Source organism: Cololabis saira, chromosome 19, assembly GCF_033807715.1.
Source record: "Cololabis saira isolate AMF1-May2022 chromosome 19, fColSai1.1, whole genome shotgun sequence".
In the NCBI taxonomy this organism is placed as follows: domain Eukaryota; kingdom Metazoa; phylum Chordata; class Actinopteri; order Beloniformes; family Belonidae; genus Cololabis; species Cololabis saira.
In genome coordinates, this window is record NC_084605.1 from 40,796,087 (window position 1) to 40,813,473 (window position 17,387).

Genomic DNA, 17,387 nt, shown 5'->3' on the forward strand with positions numbered 1-17,387 from the left:
TTCCCGCGCTGGGCTGCGGATGTGACGTCACATGACGCTGCATGCGCGTTCTCCCCGTTTTCCCGTGCCGGCTTCGCTGTTGGCTGCAGTACCCCCGACGGCGGTCGTGGCGAAGGTGGCGCTCATGAGTCTCATTTCTTAAAAGGAGCCTCATGCTCCTCTAAATTTAGCAATTAAATTTAGCAGTTGTCATTAAATTTAGCAATTGTTCTTAAATATAGCAGTTACTAAATTTAGCAGTTGTCATTAAATTTAGCAGTTGTTCTTAAATTTAGCAATTAAATTTAGCAGTTCTCATTAAATTTAGCAATTGTTCTTAAATTTCTGTTCTTAAACCTGATCACCGGATCTGTTGATCGAACTGGAAAGGTTAAAGAAGGACAGAAGACTGGGACAGAATTTAATAGTCTTCCGCAGAAGGAGAAGTCAGCCTGCTCCGCTGAGTTCTGACCACTCTGTGCGTGAGACTAGATTTTATTGCTTTTTCAAAGTGGGAGGATGACACCTCTTATCTCGTGCCTGGTAAAGAATGTTCCTTTCAGTGAGAAGCTTAGCACATACACACATTAAGTTGATCAGCATACAGTTTAGTTATGCATTATTTTATTCAACACTGCATACATTTAGATATTTATTTGAAGATACAAAGATTACATAGAACATGTCATAAATGTTTTTACAAGCATTTCCCTTATCACCATCATGCACCCATACTTATTTTTTAGAACAATTCATTTGTAAATTACCATCTGAGATATATGTCCCTTGAAAGACATTTTATTGCATGTTTCAAAGCATATGTTGAATCAAACATACTATAAATGCTAAAATATTTACGAGCGAAAGCAACAAGAACAGTTTCATGAAAATTTCAAATCTTGAGATTCGCAGCATGAGAATGAAGTCAATTTGTATGTTTCTACACTCATTATATGATAACCCGTCCTGTGACATACATTTTATGATTAAAAATCCCTATAAAAGACCCAAAGACAAATATCAAATGTACAGTGAATACAGAATTTCATTTCACTGTGCTACACAATGTGTCAAAAAAAAAAAAAACACGCCCAAAGTGAAAGCCCTCAAAACATCAAAAACTAGATAAATATTGAAAGAATCTGAACTTCAATTCCTCTTCCGTCTTACTGGACGAGAATTTTGGCAGTCAGCAAGATCACAGTCAGGATGATGATGGAAGTCAGCTGGCCTGAAGCACCGCTACTCTCGACTCTGGCATCTGTAGAAGGAGAAACATGGATGGAGTGAGTCACCCAAGCTGTATTTTATCTACAATACTACAGAGTCATGAAAACAGGGGAGAGATTCACCAAAGGGATCGGTCTGTGAGACAAGTGGCCCAACTGAGATGCTTGAAGAGTCATGATATGATGCATCCCTCTGAAGTCGTTTGTGACCCGGCTTGCAGTGCTGCAGGAAAACAACATTAGGCTTCTCCTGGTCCATCACTTCATTATACTGTACACATAGCAGCTAGTACTTACAGCTGTGCAGTCGTCATTTCCTCTCAAAAGAGTCAAATGGACGTTACAGTGAATGTAAATGGATTTGTAGCTCTTAAAGGTGAACATATTGAAGGAGAAATGGGCCTCGGTGGAGTTGCCATTCTGAATCAGCTCTACTGTACGATCTTTTGGATTAGGACACCTGTTACATTGTGACAGTGACAAAAGTTAGAATATGAGCAGGCAAACTGTAGAGACGTAACAAGGATGAACTTGGGATGAAGGTTGGATGGAGCGAATGAGTAGAGAAGAGATTATTTTTCTTACTCTGCAATAATGAGATCCCAGCGGACATAGTAGTTTGGATCGTCGACTGGGGTGGCCCAGCATGAGTCTAGAAGGGTGAAGAGTTGCCGTCCATCCACTCCTTCTGTCCGCACCTCCACGTAAATCCTCTCATCCACTCGTATTCCTATGTTGCTATCACTTTGGTAAGGTTTAAGGAAGCTTGGGTCCCGGAAGGGGATCATTCTCATATGATATAAACCATTGCCAACTGGAAGCTTCTTCTTCAGTAGACTGTGAAACAAAAACAAATACAAAATTTGAAATTATATATTAACCCTCCTCTCTCATTTTTGTGTGGCAGATACATTGACTTTGTCAGACAAAGTCTTGTTGAGAATATTACACATTCATCTTTGATCTTCAAGTTCTGGGCTACAAAGTATACCGTTGTAAAACGGTATCCTTTGTAGTGAAGAGTCAGAATAAGGACTGAGGTAAGTTGCACAATAATTTAAACATGCAGAAATCATATTTTCACCTCTCCACAGGGCTGATGCCCACATCCATAGACAAGGCCTGGCTCAGAGAGTATTCACAGCAGAAAAGGAGTTGGATGCCTCTCCGACGACTGATTACTTCTCCATAATGGTCCACGTCACCCTGGATGGTGTTCTCATACATGAGATGGGTTCCATTGCTCTAAAGTTTTGTACAAAATGGTATAAGTTCATGATGGTAGCATCAAGTCTCCAATAACATTATGCAAGTCTATAAAATTTACCTTTAGAACTGTCCCACACAGGTGTTCATCGTTGTCAAAGTGGAACACCAGTCGTCCGTCCTGAATGGTCCCTTTGCAGGAGTCGTCTCGGAGATGAAGGACATTGGAGTGAAAGCCTGCTTCAAACAGCTGGCAGCGAGACAATGACATGGTGCCTGAACTGCTCTCACAAGTGATGGAAGAGTCTGTTTGACAGTGAAAAAGATATTTTTGAAGGTTAGAGCAGTGGTTCCAAACCTTTTCCAACTCAGGGCCCACTTTTATGTCTCAGAAATGTTTGCGGCCCACCTCCGAACTTTTTAATTCCCCCTGTTGCTAGCCGGCTATCCATCTTTATACTCCAGTTTCAGGTATCAGCATCAAACGTAAATAATTCAAGTGCAATGCAGTCCCGCTGCAAAGTGGTCCCACCGATAACAACAAAAGTTCCTATCGCTCATTTGCTTGTCACATGTCTAATACTTGAAGGAAAACAAAACAAAATTAAAGCTGCAAGCAGCGATGAACGGGCCCTCGCACTCACGGCCACCGCCCCCCATAAGCATATCAGAAATGACACCACCGATGACTTCCTATATCAAACCATTCAAAAGTTATAGCAGAAAAAAGGGACAACCAATCAGAAGAAGGGGCGGGGCTAATTCAGGCCAATGAAGGTCAAGGAGTCCATACAGAGTCTGATGACACCACCCATGACTCTATGTCAAACCATTCAAAAGTTATAGCAGAAAATCGGACATCTATCAGAAGAAGGGGCGGGGCTAATTCAGGCCAATGAAGCTCAAGGACTCAATACAGAGTCAGATGACACCACCCACTACTCTCTATGTCAAAACATTCAAAAGTTATAGCAGGAAATAGGGACAACCAATCAGAAGAAGGGACGGGGCTAATTCAGGCCAATGAAGGTCAAGGAGTCCATACAGAGTCTGATGACACCACCCACGACTCTCTATGTCAAACCATTCAAAAGTTATAGCAGGAAATAGGGACAGCCAATCAAAAGAAGGGGCCGGGCTAATTTTCACTAATTATGGTCAAGGACTCAATACCGAGTCCCATGACACCACCCACGACTCTTTATGTCAAACCATTCAAAAGTTATGGCAGAAAAAAGTATTTTAGGGGGCGCTGTTGAGTCGTTAGGCCACGCCCATTAATGCAAACCATGAAACCATGACGTGCTCGGGCCCTAATAATGAAAATAATATTTAAACATTTTTAATATAATTTAAAACATAACTGAGATTTAACATTTAAAACATTATTCTGTATATTTAGGGCCCGAGCACTTGAAGTGCGAAGGCCCTATTGTATTTGCAGGAATTATTAGGGCCCGAGCACTTGCAGTGCGAAGGCTCTATTGTATTTGCAGGAATTATTAGGGCCCGAGCACTTGCAGTGCGAAGGCCCTATTGTATTTGCAGGAATTCTTATTATTATTATTATTAGGGCCCGAGCACTTGCAGTGCGAAGGCCCTATTGTATCTGTAGGAATTCTTCTTCTTCTTATTGTTCTGACAAAAGGAAGGCCTTTTTGCCACCCTAAACGTGCCAAAAAAGTCACCATATTTTGCACCCAAGCCAGGCCTGGCGAAAAATTTGATATTTAATGCTTTGCATTATTGGGCGTGGCAAAATGGCTCAACAGCGCCCCCTTGAAAACTTTGTGCCTCAAGCCCCACGATACGGTTTGACTTACATGCACGAAAATCGGTACATCCCTGTATCATGTCACAACTTAAAGAAAAGTCTCTTGGAGTCATGCCCGAAACCGAACAGGATGTCGGCCATTTCGAATTAATCGTGTCTTTTTGGCGAAATTCATGCCATTCCTTCGGCAGTTAATACGGCCCGAACCGTAACGTGCACCAAGGTGTGTTATACATCAAAATGTGTGTCTCCATCCTCCGACACCACGCATTACTTGTCTCTTTCAAAAGTGTTACCGTGGCGATGCTAGACGCCAAAAAGCGCGCCGACCCTTCATCTGATTGGTTCAGACAGAAAAAACTTTGTGCCTCAAGCCCCATAATACGGTTTGACGTACATGAACGAAAATCGGTACACACCTGTATCATGTCGCAACTTAAAGAAAAGTCTCTTGGCCCCATGGCCGAAACCGAACAGGAAGTCGGCCAATTTGAACATTCTGAATTAATCACGTAATTTTGGAGCAATATATGCCATTCCTTCGAGAATTAATACGGCCCAAACCGTAACGTGCACCCAGGTGTGTTATACATCAAAATGTGCGTCTCCATCCTGCGACTACGCGCATTACTTTTCTCTTTCAAAAGTGTTACCGTGGCGACGCTAGACACCAAAAAGCGCGCCCCCCCCCTTCATCTGATTGGTCCATATTTGATAGTTCCCCAAAAGGCACCAAATTTGGCATGCAAGCCAGGCCTGGTGGTAAATTTGATATTTCATGGTTTATATTAATGGCCGTGGCAAAATGGCTCAACAGCGCCCCCCGGAAAACTTTGTGCCTCAAGCCCCACAATACGGTTTGACGTACATGCACGAAAATCGCTACACACCTGTATCATGTCACAACTTAAATAAAAGTCTCTTGGAGTCATGGCCGAAACCGAACAGGAAGTCGGCCATTTTGAAATCTGATTGGTCCATATTTGATAGTTCTCCAAAAGTCACCAAATTTTGCATGCAAGCCACACTTGGCAATACATTTGATATTTCATGGTTTGCATTAATGGGCGTGGCCTAACGGCTCAAAAGCGCCCCCTAGAATACTTTTCTCTGCCATAACTTTTGAATGGTTTGACATAGGAAGTTGTGGGTGGTGTCATCAGATTCTTTATGGAGTCCTTGACCTTCATTGGCCTGAATTAGCCCCGCCCCTTCTTCTGATTGGTTGTCCCTTTTTTCTGCTATAACCTTTTAATGGTTTGACCTAGGAAGTCGTGGGTGGTGTCATGGGACTCTGTAATGAGTCCTTGACCTTCATTGGCCTGAATTAGCCCCGCCCCTTCTTCTGATTGGTTGTCCCTTTTTTCTGCGATAACTTTTGAATGGTTTGACGTAGGAAGTCGTGGGTGGTGTCATTTCTTATATGCTTATGGGGGGCGGTGGCCGTGAATGCGAGGGCCCGTTCATCGCTGCTTGCAGCTTTAATTAGGGCCCGAGCACTTGCAGTGCGAAGGCCCTATTGTATTTGCAGGAATTTTTAGGGCCCGAGCACTTGCAGTGCGAAGGCCCTATTGTATTTGCAGGAATTTTTATTATTATTATTATTATTATTTTTCTTCTGACAAAGTGATGGCCTTTTTGCCCCCCTTAACATGCCCAAAAAGTCACCAAATTTTGCACCCAAGTCAGGCCTGGCGAAAAATTTGATATTTAATGGTTTGCATTAATGGGCGTGGCAAAATGGCTCAACAGCGCCCCCTTGAAAACTTTGTGCCTCAAGCCCCACTATACGGTTTGACGTACATGCACGAAAATCGGTACACATCTGTATCATGGGACAACTTAAAGAAAAGTCTCTTGGCGTCATGCCCGAAACCGAACAAGAAGTCGGCCATTTTGAATTAATCGTGTCACTTTGGCGCAATTTATGCCATTCCTTCGAGAGTTAATTCAGCCCGAACCGTATCGTGAACCCAGATGTGTTATACATCAAAATGTGCGTCTCCATCGTGCGACTACACGCATTACTTTTCTCTTTCAAAAGTGTTACCGTGGCGACGCTAGACGCCAACAAGCGCACCCCCCCATCATCTGATTGGACCATATTTGATAGTTCCCCAAAAGGCACCAAATTTGGCACGCAAGCCAGGCCTAGCGAAAAATTTTATATTTCATGGTTTGCATTAATGGGCGTGGCAAAATGGCTCAACAGCGCCCCCCGGAAAACTTTGTGCCTCAAGCCCCACAATACGGTTTGACGTACATGCACGAAAATCGCTACACACCTGTATCATGGCACAACTTAAAGAAAAGTCTCTTGGAGCCATGGCCGAAACCAAACAGGATGTCGGCCATTTTGAATAAATTGTGTCATTTTGGCGAAATTTATGCCATTCCTTCGGCAGTTAATTCAGCCCGAACCGTAACGTGCACCCAGGTGTGTTATACCTCAAAATGTGCGTCTACATCCTGCGACACCACGCATTACTTTTCTCTTTCATAAGTGTTACCGTGGCGACGCTAGACGCCAAAAGGCGCGCCCCCCCTTCATGTGATTGGTCCATATTTGATAGTTCTCCAAAAGTCACCAAATTTTGCATGCAAGCCAGGCCTGGCGATAAATTTGATATTTCATGGTTTGCATTAATGGGCGTGGCCTAACGGCTCAACAGGGCCCCCTAGAATACTTTTATCTGCCATAACTTTTGAATGGTTTGACATAGGAAGTTGTGGGTGGTGTCATGGGACTCTGTAATGAGTCCTTAAGCTTCGTTGGCCTTAATTAGCCCCGCCCCTTCTTCTGATTGGTTGTCCCGATTTTCTGCTATATCTTTGGAATGGTTTGACATAGAGAGTCGTGGCTGGTGTCATCAGATTCTTTATGGAGTCCTTGACCTTCATTGGCCTGAATTAGCCCCGCCCCTTCTTCTGATTGAATGTCCCTTTTTTATAATAAAATCGCCACGAGCCGCCAGTCGCTCTCGCGCTGACTCCCGCTTCCTGATTCAAACGTCTGCCAGCCCCGCCCCCCGACCAATCAGTGGCGCGGAGGGTGATGACGGCCCCGCCCCCCGAACAATCAGTGGCGAGTAGGGTGATGACAGCCCCGCCCCCCGACCAATCAGTGGCGCGGAGGGTGGTAACGGCCCCGCCCCCCGACCAATCAGCTCCCTGTAATGTGGTGACGTCAGAAATATTCCCGGCTCAGCCCGGTTACAACCTTGGCAGAATGGTTACAGAAAAAGTAATAATTAAAATAGTAGGGTTTACTAATATTTATAACTTACAAATATTTAAAAAAATTTGAAAAAAACCGAGACTTACATTACTAAATATCGATATGTTGGTCTCTCCTAACCCAGTAGGTCAAATCGAAATAAGTAACTGAGTCTTAGCTCAGCCAGAGCATTCCTGTCTTTGGAGTCAGAGATCCAGAGTTCGATTCCCGCAGAATCCAGATATTTTTGTCAGCATTTTTTTTTTTTTCTGTCACACCTCAATCACATCAAAATGTGCGTCTCCATCTTGCGACTACGCGCATTACTTTTCTCTTTCAGAAGTGTTACCGTGGCGATGCTAGACGCCAAAAAGCGTGCCCACTTCATCTGATTGGTCCATATTTGATAGTTCTCCAAAAGTCACCAAATTTTGCATGCATGCCAGGCCTGGCGATAAATTTGATATTTCATGGTTTGCATTAATGGGCGTGGCAAAATGGCTCAACAGCGCCCCCTAGAAAACTTTTCTCTGCCATAACTTTTGAATGGTTTGACATAAAGAGTCGTGGGTGGTGTCATGGGACTCGGTATTGAGTCCTTGACCATAATTGGTGACAATTAGCCCCGCCCCTTCTTTTGATTGGTTGTCCATATTTCCTGCTATAACTTTTGAATGGTTTAACATGGAGAGTCGTGGGTGGTGTCATCAGACTCTGTATGGAGTCCTTGACCTTCATTGGCTTGAATTAGCCCCGCCCCTTCTTCTGATTGGTTGTCCCTTTTTTCTGCTATAACTTTTGAATGGTTTGACATAGGAAGTCGTGGGTGGTGTCATTTCTGATATGCTTATGGGGGGCGGTGGCCGTGAGTGCGAGGGCCCGTTCATCGCTGCTTGCAGCTTTAATTATTATTATTATTATTATTTTTTTTTTTCTTCTGACAAAGTGATGGCCTTTTTGCCCCCCTTAACATGCCCAAAAAGTCACCAAATTTTGCACCCAAGTCAGGCCTGGCGAAAAATTTGATATTTAATGGTTTGCATTAATGGGCGTGGTAAAATGGCTCAACAGCGCCCCCTTGAAAACTTTGTGCCTCAAGCCCCACGATACGGTTTGACGTACATGCACGAAAATCGGTACACACCTGTATCATGGGACAACTTAAAGAAAAGTCTCTTGGCGTCATGCCTGAAACCGAACAGGAAGTCGGCCATTTTGAATTAATCGTGTCACTTTGGCGCAATTTATGCCATTCCTTCGAGAGTTAATTCAGCCCGAACCGTATCGTGAACCCAGGTGTGTTATACATCAAAATGTGCGTCTCCATCCTGCGACTACACGCATTACTTTTCTCTTTCGAAAGTGTTACCGTGGCGACGCTAGACGCCAACAAGCGCACCCCCCCTTCATCTGATTGGTCCATATTTGATAGTTCCCCAAAAGGCACCAAATTTGGCATGCAAGCCAGGCCTGGCGATAAATTTGATATTTCATGGTTTGCATTAATGGCCGTGGCAAAATGGCTCAACAGCGCCCCCTAGAAAACTTTGTGCCTCAAGCCCCACAATACGGTTTGACGTACATGCACGAAAATCGCTACACACCTGTATCATGGCACAACTTAAAGAAAAGTCTCTTGGAGCCATGGCCGAAACCGAACAGGATGTCGGCCATTTTGAATTAATCGTGTCATTTTGGCGAAATTTATGCCATTCCTTCGGCAATTAATACGACCCGAACCGTAACGTGCACCCAGGTGTAGACCTCAAAATGTGCGTCTCCATCCTGCGACTACGTGCTATTACTTTTCTCTTTCAAAAGTGTTACCGTGGCGACGCTAGACGCGAAAAAGCGCACGTCCCCTTCATCTGATTGGTCCATACTTGTTAGTTCTCAAAAAGTCACCAAATTTTGCACGCAAGCCAGGCCTGGTGATAAATTTGATATTTCATGGTTTGCATTAATGGGCGTGGCCTAACGGCTCAATAGCCCCCCCTAGAATACTTTTCTCTGCCATAACTTTTGAATGGCTTGACATAAAGCGTCGTGGGTGGTGTCATGGGACTCGGTATTGAGTCCTTGACCATAATTGGTGAAAATTAGCCCCGCCCCTTCTTCTGATTGGTTGTCCCTATTTCCTGCTATGACATTTGAATTTTTTGACATAGAGAGTCTTGGGTGGTGTCATGGGACTCTGTAATGAGTCCTTGAGCTTCTTTGGCCCTAATTAGCCCCGCCCCTTCTTCTGATTGCTTGTCCCGATTTTCTGCTGTAACTTTTGAATGGTTTGACATAGAGGGTCGTGGGTGGTGTCATCAGATTCTGTATGGAGTCCTTGGCCGTCATTGGCCTGCATTAGCCCCGCCCCTTCTTCTGATTGGTTGTCCCTTTTTTCTGCTATAACTTTTGAATAGTTTGACATAGGAAGTGGTGGGTGGTCTCGTTTCTGATATGCTTATGGGGGGTGGTGGCCGTGAGTGCGAGGGCCCGTTCATCGCTGCTTGCAGCTTTAATTAGGGCCCGAGCACTTGCAGTGCGAAGGCCCTATTGTATTTGCAGGAATTCTTCTTCTTCTTCTTCTTCTTCTTCTTCTTCTTCTTCTTCTTCTTCTTCTTCTTCTTCTTCTTCTTCTTCTTCTTCTTCTTCTTCTTCTTCTTCTTCTTCTTCTTCTTCTTCTTCTTCTTCTTCTGACAAAAGGAAGGCCTTTTTGCCCCCCTAAACGTGACCAAAAAGTCACCAAATTTTGCATGCAAGCCAGGCCTGGCGAAAAATTTGATATTTTTTGATTTTCATTCATGGGCGTGCTAAAATGGCTCAACAGCGCCCCCTTGAAAACTTTGTGCCTCAAGCCCCACGATACGGTTTGACGTACATGCACAAAAATCGGTACACACCTGTATCATGGCACAACTTAAAGAAAAGTCTCTTGGGGTCATGCCTGAAACCGAACAGGAAGTCGGCCATTTTGAATTAATTGTGTAATTTTGGCGCAATTTATGCCATTCCTTCGGCAGTTAATACGGCCCGAACCGTAACGTGCCCCCAGATGTGTTATACATCAAAATGTGCGTCTCCATCCTCCGACACCACGCATTACTTTTCTCTTTCAAAAGCGTTAACTTGGCAACGCTAGACGCCAAAAAGCGCGCCCACCCTTCATCTGATTGGTTCAGACAGAAAAAACTTTGCGCCTCACCCCCATAATACGGTTTGACGTACATGAACGAAAATCTGTACACACCTGTATCATGTCGCTATGTAAAGAAAAGTCTCTTGGCGCCATGGCCGAAACCGAACAGGAAGTCGGCCATTTTGAACATTCTGAATTAATCGCGTAATTTTGGAACAATATATGCCATTCCTTCGAGAATTAATACGGCCCCAACCGTATCGTGAACCCAGGTGTGTTATACATCAAAATGTTTGCTCCATCCTGCGACTATGCGCATTACTTTTCTCTTTCAATAGTGTTACCGTGGCGACGCTAGACGCCAACAAGCGCATCCCCCCTTCATCTGATTGGTCCATAATTGATAGTTCCCCAAAAGGCACCAAATTTGGCACGCAAGCCAGGCCTGGCGAAAAATTTGATATTTCATGGTTTGCATTAATGGGCGTGGCCTAACGGCTCAACAGCGCCCCCCGGAAAACTTTGTGCCTCAAGCCCCACAATACGGTTTGACGTACATGCACGGAAATCGCTACACACCTGTATCATGGGACAACTTAAAGAAAAGTCTCTTGGCGCCATGGCCGAAACCGAACAGGAAGTCGGCCATTTTGAATTAATTGTGTAATTTTGGCGCAATTTATGCCATTCCTTCGGCAATTAATACGGCCCGAACCGTAATGTGCACCCAGGTGTGTTGTCCATCAAAATGTGCGTCTCCATCCTGCGACTACGCGCATTACTTTTCTCTTTCAAAAGTGTTACCGTGGCGACGCTAGACGCCAAAAGGCGCGCCCCCCCTTCATCTGATTGGTCCATATTTGATAGTCACCAAATTTTGCATGCAAGCCAGGCCTGGCGATAAATTTGATATTTCATGGTTTGCATTAATGGGCGTGGTCTAACGGCTCAACAGCGCCCCCTAGAATACTATTCTCTGCCATAACTTTTGAATGGTTTGACATAGAGAGTTGTGGGTGGTGTCATGGGACTCGATATTGAGTCCTTGACCATAAGTGGTGAAAATTAGCTCCGCCCCTTCTTCTGATTGGTTGTCCATATTTCCTGCTATAAATTTTGAATGTTTTGACATAGAGAGTCGTGGGTGATGTCATGGGAATCTGTAATGAGTCCTTGAGTTTCTTTGGCTTTAATAAGCCCCGCCCCTTCTTCTGATTGGTTGTCCCTATTTTCTGCTATAACATTTGAATGGTTTGACATAGAGAGTCGTGGGTGGTGTCATCAGATTCTGTATGGAGTCCTTGACCTTCATTGGCCTGAATTAGCCCTGCCCCTTGTTCTGATTGGTTGTTCCTTTTTTCTGCTATAACTTTTGAATGGTTTGACATAGAGAGTCGTGGGTGGTGTCATTTCTGATAAGCTTATGGGGGCGGTGGACGTGAGTGCGAGGGCCCGTTCATCGCTGCTTGCAGCTTTAATTAGGGCCCGAGCACCTTCAGTGCGAAGGCCCTATTGTATCTGTAGGAATTCTTCGCGTTATTATTAGGGCCCGAGCACCTTCAGTGCGAAGGCCCTATTGTATCTGTAGGAATTCTTTGCGTTATTAGGGCCCGAGCACCTTCAGTGCGAAGGCCCTATTGTATCTGTAGGAATTCTTCGCGTTATTATTATTAGGGCCCGAGCACCTTCAGTGCGAAGGCCCTATTGTATCTGTAGGAATTTTTTTTCTTTCTTTCTTTCTTTTTTCTTCTGACGAAAGGAGGGCCTTTTTGCCCCCCTAAACGTGCCCAAAAAGTCACCAAATTTTGCATGCAAGTCAGGCCTGGCGAAAAATTTGATATTTAATGGTTTGCATTAATGGGCGTGGCAAAATGGTTCAACAGCGCCCCCTTGAAAACTTTGTGCCTCAAGCCCCACGATACGGTTTGACGTACATACACGAAAATCGGTACAGACCTGTATCATGTGGCAACTTAAAGAAAAGTCTCTTGGCGTCATGCCCGAAACCGAACAGGAAGTCGGCCATTTAGAATTAATTGTGTAATTTTGGCGCAATTTATGCCCTTCCTTCGGCAGTTAATACGGCCCGAACCGTAACGTGCACCCAGGTGTGTTATACATCAAAATGTGCGTCTCCATCCTCCGACACCACGCATTACTTTTCTCTTTCAAAAGCGTTACCGTGGCAACGCTAGACGCCAAAAAGCGCGCCCACCCTTCATCTGATTGGTTCAGACCAAAAAAACTTTGCGCCTCAAGCCCCATAATACGCTTTGACGTACATGAACAAAAATCGGTACACGCCTGTATCATGTAGCAACTTAAAGAAAAGTCTCTTGGCGCCATGGCCGAAACCGAACAGGAAGTCGGCCATTTTGAACATTCTGAATTAATCGCATAATTTTGGAGCAATATATGCCATTCCTTCGAGAATTAATACGGCCCGAACCGTAACGTGCACCCAGATGTGTTATACATCAAAATGTGCGTCTCCATCCTGCGACTACACGCATTACTTTTCTCTTTCAATACTGTTACCGTGGCGACGCTAGACGCCAAAAGGCGCGCCCCGCCTTCATGTGATTGGTCCATATTTGATAGTTCTCCAAAAGTCACCAAATTTTGCATGCAAGCCAGTCTTGGTGATAAATTTGATATTTCATGGTTTGCATTAATGGTCGTGGCCTAACGGCTCAACAGCGCGCCCTAGAATACTTTTCTCTGCCATAACTTTTGAATGGTTTGACATAAAGAGTCGTGGGTGGTGTCATGGGACTCTGTATTGAGTCATTGACCTTCATTGGCCTGAATTAGCCCCGCCCCTTCTTCTGATTGGTTGTCCCGATTTTCTGCCATAACTTTTGAATGGTTTGAAATAGAAAGTCGTGGGTGGTGTCGTCAGACTCTGTATGGAGTCCTTGACCTTCATTGGCATGAATTAGCCCTGCCTCTTCTTCTGATTGGTTGTTCCTTATTTCTGCTATAACTTTTGAATGGTTTTACATAGAGAGTCGTGGGTGGTGTCTTTTCTGATATGCTTATGTGGGGCGGTGGACGTGAGTGCGAGGGCCCGTTCATCGCTGCTTGCAGCTTTAATTAGGGCCCGAGCACCTTCAGTGCGAAGGCCCTATTGTATTTGCAGGAATTCTTTGTATTATTTTTTTTTTTATTAGGGCCCGAGCACCTTCAGTGCGAAGGCCCTATTGTATCTGTAGGAATTCTTCGCGTTATTAGGGCCCGAGCACTTGCAGTGCGAAGGCCCTATTGTATTTGCAGGAATTTTTATTATTATTATTATTTTTTTTTTTCTTCTGACAAAGTGATGGCCTTTTTGCCCCCCTTAACATGCCCAAAAAGTCACAAAATTTTGCACCCAAGTCAGGCCTGGCGAAAAATTTGATATTTAATAGTTTGCATTAATGGGCGTAGTAAAATGGCTCAACAGCGCCCCCTTGAAAACTTTGTGCCTCAAGCCCCACGATACGGTTTGACGTACATGCACGAAAATCGGTACACACCTGTATCATGGGACAACTTAAAGAAAAGTCTCTTGGCGTCATGCCCGAAACCGAACAGGAAGTCGGCCATTTTGAATTAATCGTGTCACTTTGGCGCAATTTATGCCATTCCTTCGAGAGTTAATTCAGCCCGAACCGTATCGTGAACCCAGGTGTGTTATACATCAAAATGTGCGTCTCCATCCTGCGACTACACGCATTACTTTTCTCTTTCAAAAGTGTTACCGTGGCGACGCTAGAAGCCAAAAAGCGCACCCCCCCTTCATCTGATTGGTCCATATTTGATAGTTCCCCAAAAGGCACCAAATTTGGCATGCAAGCCAGGCCTGGCGATAAATTTGATATTTCATGGTTTGCATTAATGGGCGTGGCAAAATGGCTCAACAGCGCCCCCCGGAAAACTTTGTGCCTCAAGCCCCACAATACGGTTTGACGTACATGCACGAAAATCGCTACACACCTGTATCATGGCACAACTTAAAGAAAAGTCTCTTGGAGCCATGGCCGAAACCGAACAGGATGTCGGCCATTTTGAATAAATTGTGTCATTTTGGCAAAATTTATGCCATTCCTTCGGCAGTTAATTCAGCCCGAACCGTAACGTGCACCCAGGTGTGTTATACATCAAAATGTGCGTCTACATCCTGCGACTACACGCATTACTTTTCTCTTTCAAAAGTGTTACCGTGGCGACGCTAGACGCCAAAAGGTGCGCCCCCCCCTTCATGTGATTGGTCCATATTTGATAGTTCTCCAAAAGTCACAAAATTTTGCATGCAAGCCAGACTTGGCGATAAATTTGATATTTCATGGTTTGCATTAATGGGCGTGGCCTAACGGCTCAACAGCGCCCCCCGGAAAATTTTGTGCCTCAAGCCCCACAATACGGTTTGACGTACATGCACGAAAATCGGTACACACCTGTATCATGGCACAACTTAAAGAAAAGTCTCTTGGAGCCATGGCCGAAACCGAACAGGATGTCGGCTATTTTGAATAAATTGTGTCATTTTGGCGAAATTTATGCCATTCCTTCGAGAATTAATTCAGCCCGAACCGTAACGTGAACACAGATGTGTTATACATCAAAATATGTGTCTCCATCCTGCGACTACATGCATTACTTTTCTCTTTCGAAAGTGTTACCGTGGCGACGCTAGACGCCAACAAGCGCACCCCCCTTCATCTGATTGGTCCATATTTGATAGTTCCCCAAAAGTCACCAAATTTTGCATGCAACACAGACTTGGCGATAAATTTGATATTTCATGGTTTGCATTAATGGGCGTGGCCTAACGGCTCAACAGCGCCCCCTAGAATACTTTTCTCTGCCATAACTTTTGAATGGTTTGACATAGGAAGTTGTGGGTGGTGTCATGGGACTCTGTAATGAGTTCTTAAGCTTCGTTGGCCTTAATTAGCCCCGCCCCTTCTTCTGATTGGTTGTCCCGATTTTCTGCTATAACTTTGGAATGGTTTGACATAGAGAGTCGTGGGTGGTGTCATCAGATTATTTATGGACTCCTTGACCTTCATTGGCCTGAATTAGCCCCGCCCCTTCTTCTGATTGGTTGTCCCTTTATTCTGTTATAACTTTTTAATGGTTTGACATAGGAAGTCGCGGGTGGTGTCATGGGACTCTGTAATGAGTCCTTAAGCTTCGTTGGCCTTAATTAGCCCCGCCCCTTCTTCTGATTGGTTGTCCCGATTTTCTGCTATAACTTTGGAATGGTTTGACATAGAGAGTCCCTCTTCCTGATTCAAACGTCTGCTGGCCCCGCCCCCCGACCAATCAGTGGCGAGTAGGGTGATGACGGCCCCGCCCCCGACAAATCAGTGGCGAGTAGGGTGATGACGGCCCCGCCCCCGACCAATCAGTGGCGAGTAGGGTAATGACGGCCCCGCCCCCCAACCAATCAGTGGCGAGTAGGGTGATGACGGCCCCGCTCCCCGACCAATCAGTGGCGAGTAGGGTGATGACGACCCGCTCCCCGACCAATCAGCTCCCTGTAATATGGTGACATCAGAAATAGACCCGTGCTCAGCCCGGTTAGAACCTCCGTAGAATGGTTACAGAAAAAGTAATAAAAATAGTAGTGTTTTACTAATATTTATACCTTACAAATATTTAAAAAATTAGGAAAAAAAATTTCCAGACATTTTATCGCTATGTTGGTCTCTCTTAAGGCAGTAAGTCGAAGTGAAAGGGATAGCTGAGACATAGCTCAGCCGCAGCATTGTGGTCTTTGGTGCCAGAAGTTGAGAGTTCGAGCCTGGCTGTACCTATGATGAAATTTTTTGTCAGCAATTTTTGTGTTTTTTTTACATCAAAATGTGCGTCTCTGTCCTGCGACGATGCACATTACTTTTCTCTTTCAAAAGTGTTACCGTGGCGACGCTAGACGCGAAAAAGCGCGCGTCCCCTTCATCTGATTGGTACATATTTGATAGTTCTCCAAAAGTCACCAAATTTTGCATGCAAGCCAGGCCTGGTGATACATTTGATATTTCATGGTTTGCATTAATGGGCGTGGCCTAACGGCTCAACAGCGCCCCCTAGAATACTTTTCTCTGCCATAACTTTTGAATGGTTTGACATAAAGAGTCGTGGGTGGTGTCATGGGACTCGGTATTGAGTCCTTGACCATAATTGGCCTGAATTAGCCCCGCCCCTTCTTCTGATTGGTTGTCCCGATTTTCTGCCATAACTTTTGAATGGTTTGACATAGAGAGTCGTGGGTGGTGTCATCAGACTCTGTATGGAGTCCTTGACCTTCATTGGCCTGAATTAGCCCCGCCCCTTCTTCTGATTGGTTGTTCCTTTTTTCTGCTATAACTTTTGAATGGTTTGACATAGAGAGTCGTGGGTGGTGTCATTTCTGATATGCTTATGGGGTCGGTGGACGTGAGTGCGAGGGCCCGTTCATCGCTGCTTGCAGCTTTAATTATTATTATTATTTTTCTGACAAAAGGAAGGCCTTTTTGCCCCCCTAAACGTGCCCAAAAAGTCACCAAATTTTGCATTCAAGGCAGGCCTGGCAAAAAATTTGATATTTGATGGTTTGCATTAATGGGCGTGGCAAAATGGCTCAACAGCGCCCCCTTGAAAACTTTGTGCCTCAAGCCCCACGATACGGTTTGACGTACATGCACGAAAATCGGTACACACTTGTATCATGTGGCAACTTAAAGAAAAGTCTCTTGGCGTCATGCCCGAAACCGAACAGGAAGTCGGCCATTTTGAATTAATTGTGTAATTTTGGCGCAATTTATGCCCTTCCTTCGGCAGTTAATATGGCCCGAACAGTATCGTGAACCCAGGTGTGTTATACAT

General features: G+C 44.7%; 1 protein-coding gene across 1 annotated transcript in view; it reads right to left on the reverse strand.

Annotated features, from left to right (window-relative positions):
- Positions 1 to 440: 440 nt before the first annotated feature.
- LOC133419457 (alpha-tectorin-like) overlaps positions 441 to 17,387 on the reverse strand; it is a 63,075-nt gene continuing 46,128 nt past the window's right edge. The window contains exons 20-25 of the mRNA XM_061708646.1: positions 2,536 to 2,720; positions 2,293 to 2,453; positions 1,794 to 2,045; positions 1,506 to 1,668; positions 1,332 to 1,431; positions 441 to 1,240 (exon numbers count right to left, since the gene is read on the reverse strand). Coding sequence (XP_061564630.1) covers positions 1,146 to 1,240; positions 1,332 to 1,431; positions 1,506 to 1,668; positions 1,794 to 2,045; positions 2,293 to 2,453; positions 2,536 to 2,720 — 956 coding nt within the window. The 3' untranslated portion in view covers positions 441 to 1,145. The remainder of the gene's footprint in view (positions 1,241 to 1,331; positions 1,432 to 1,505; positions 1,669 to 1,793; positions 2,046 to 2,292; positions 2,454 to 2,535; positions 2,721 to 17,387) is intronic.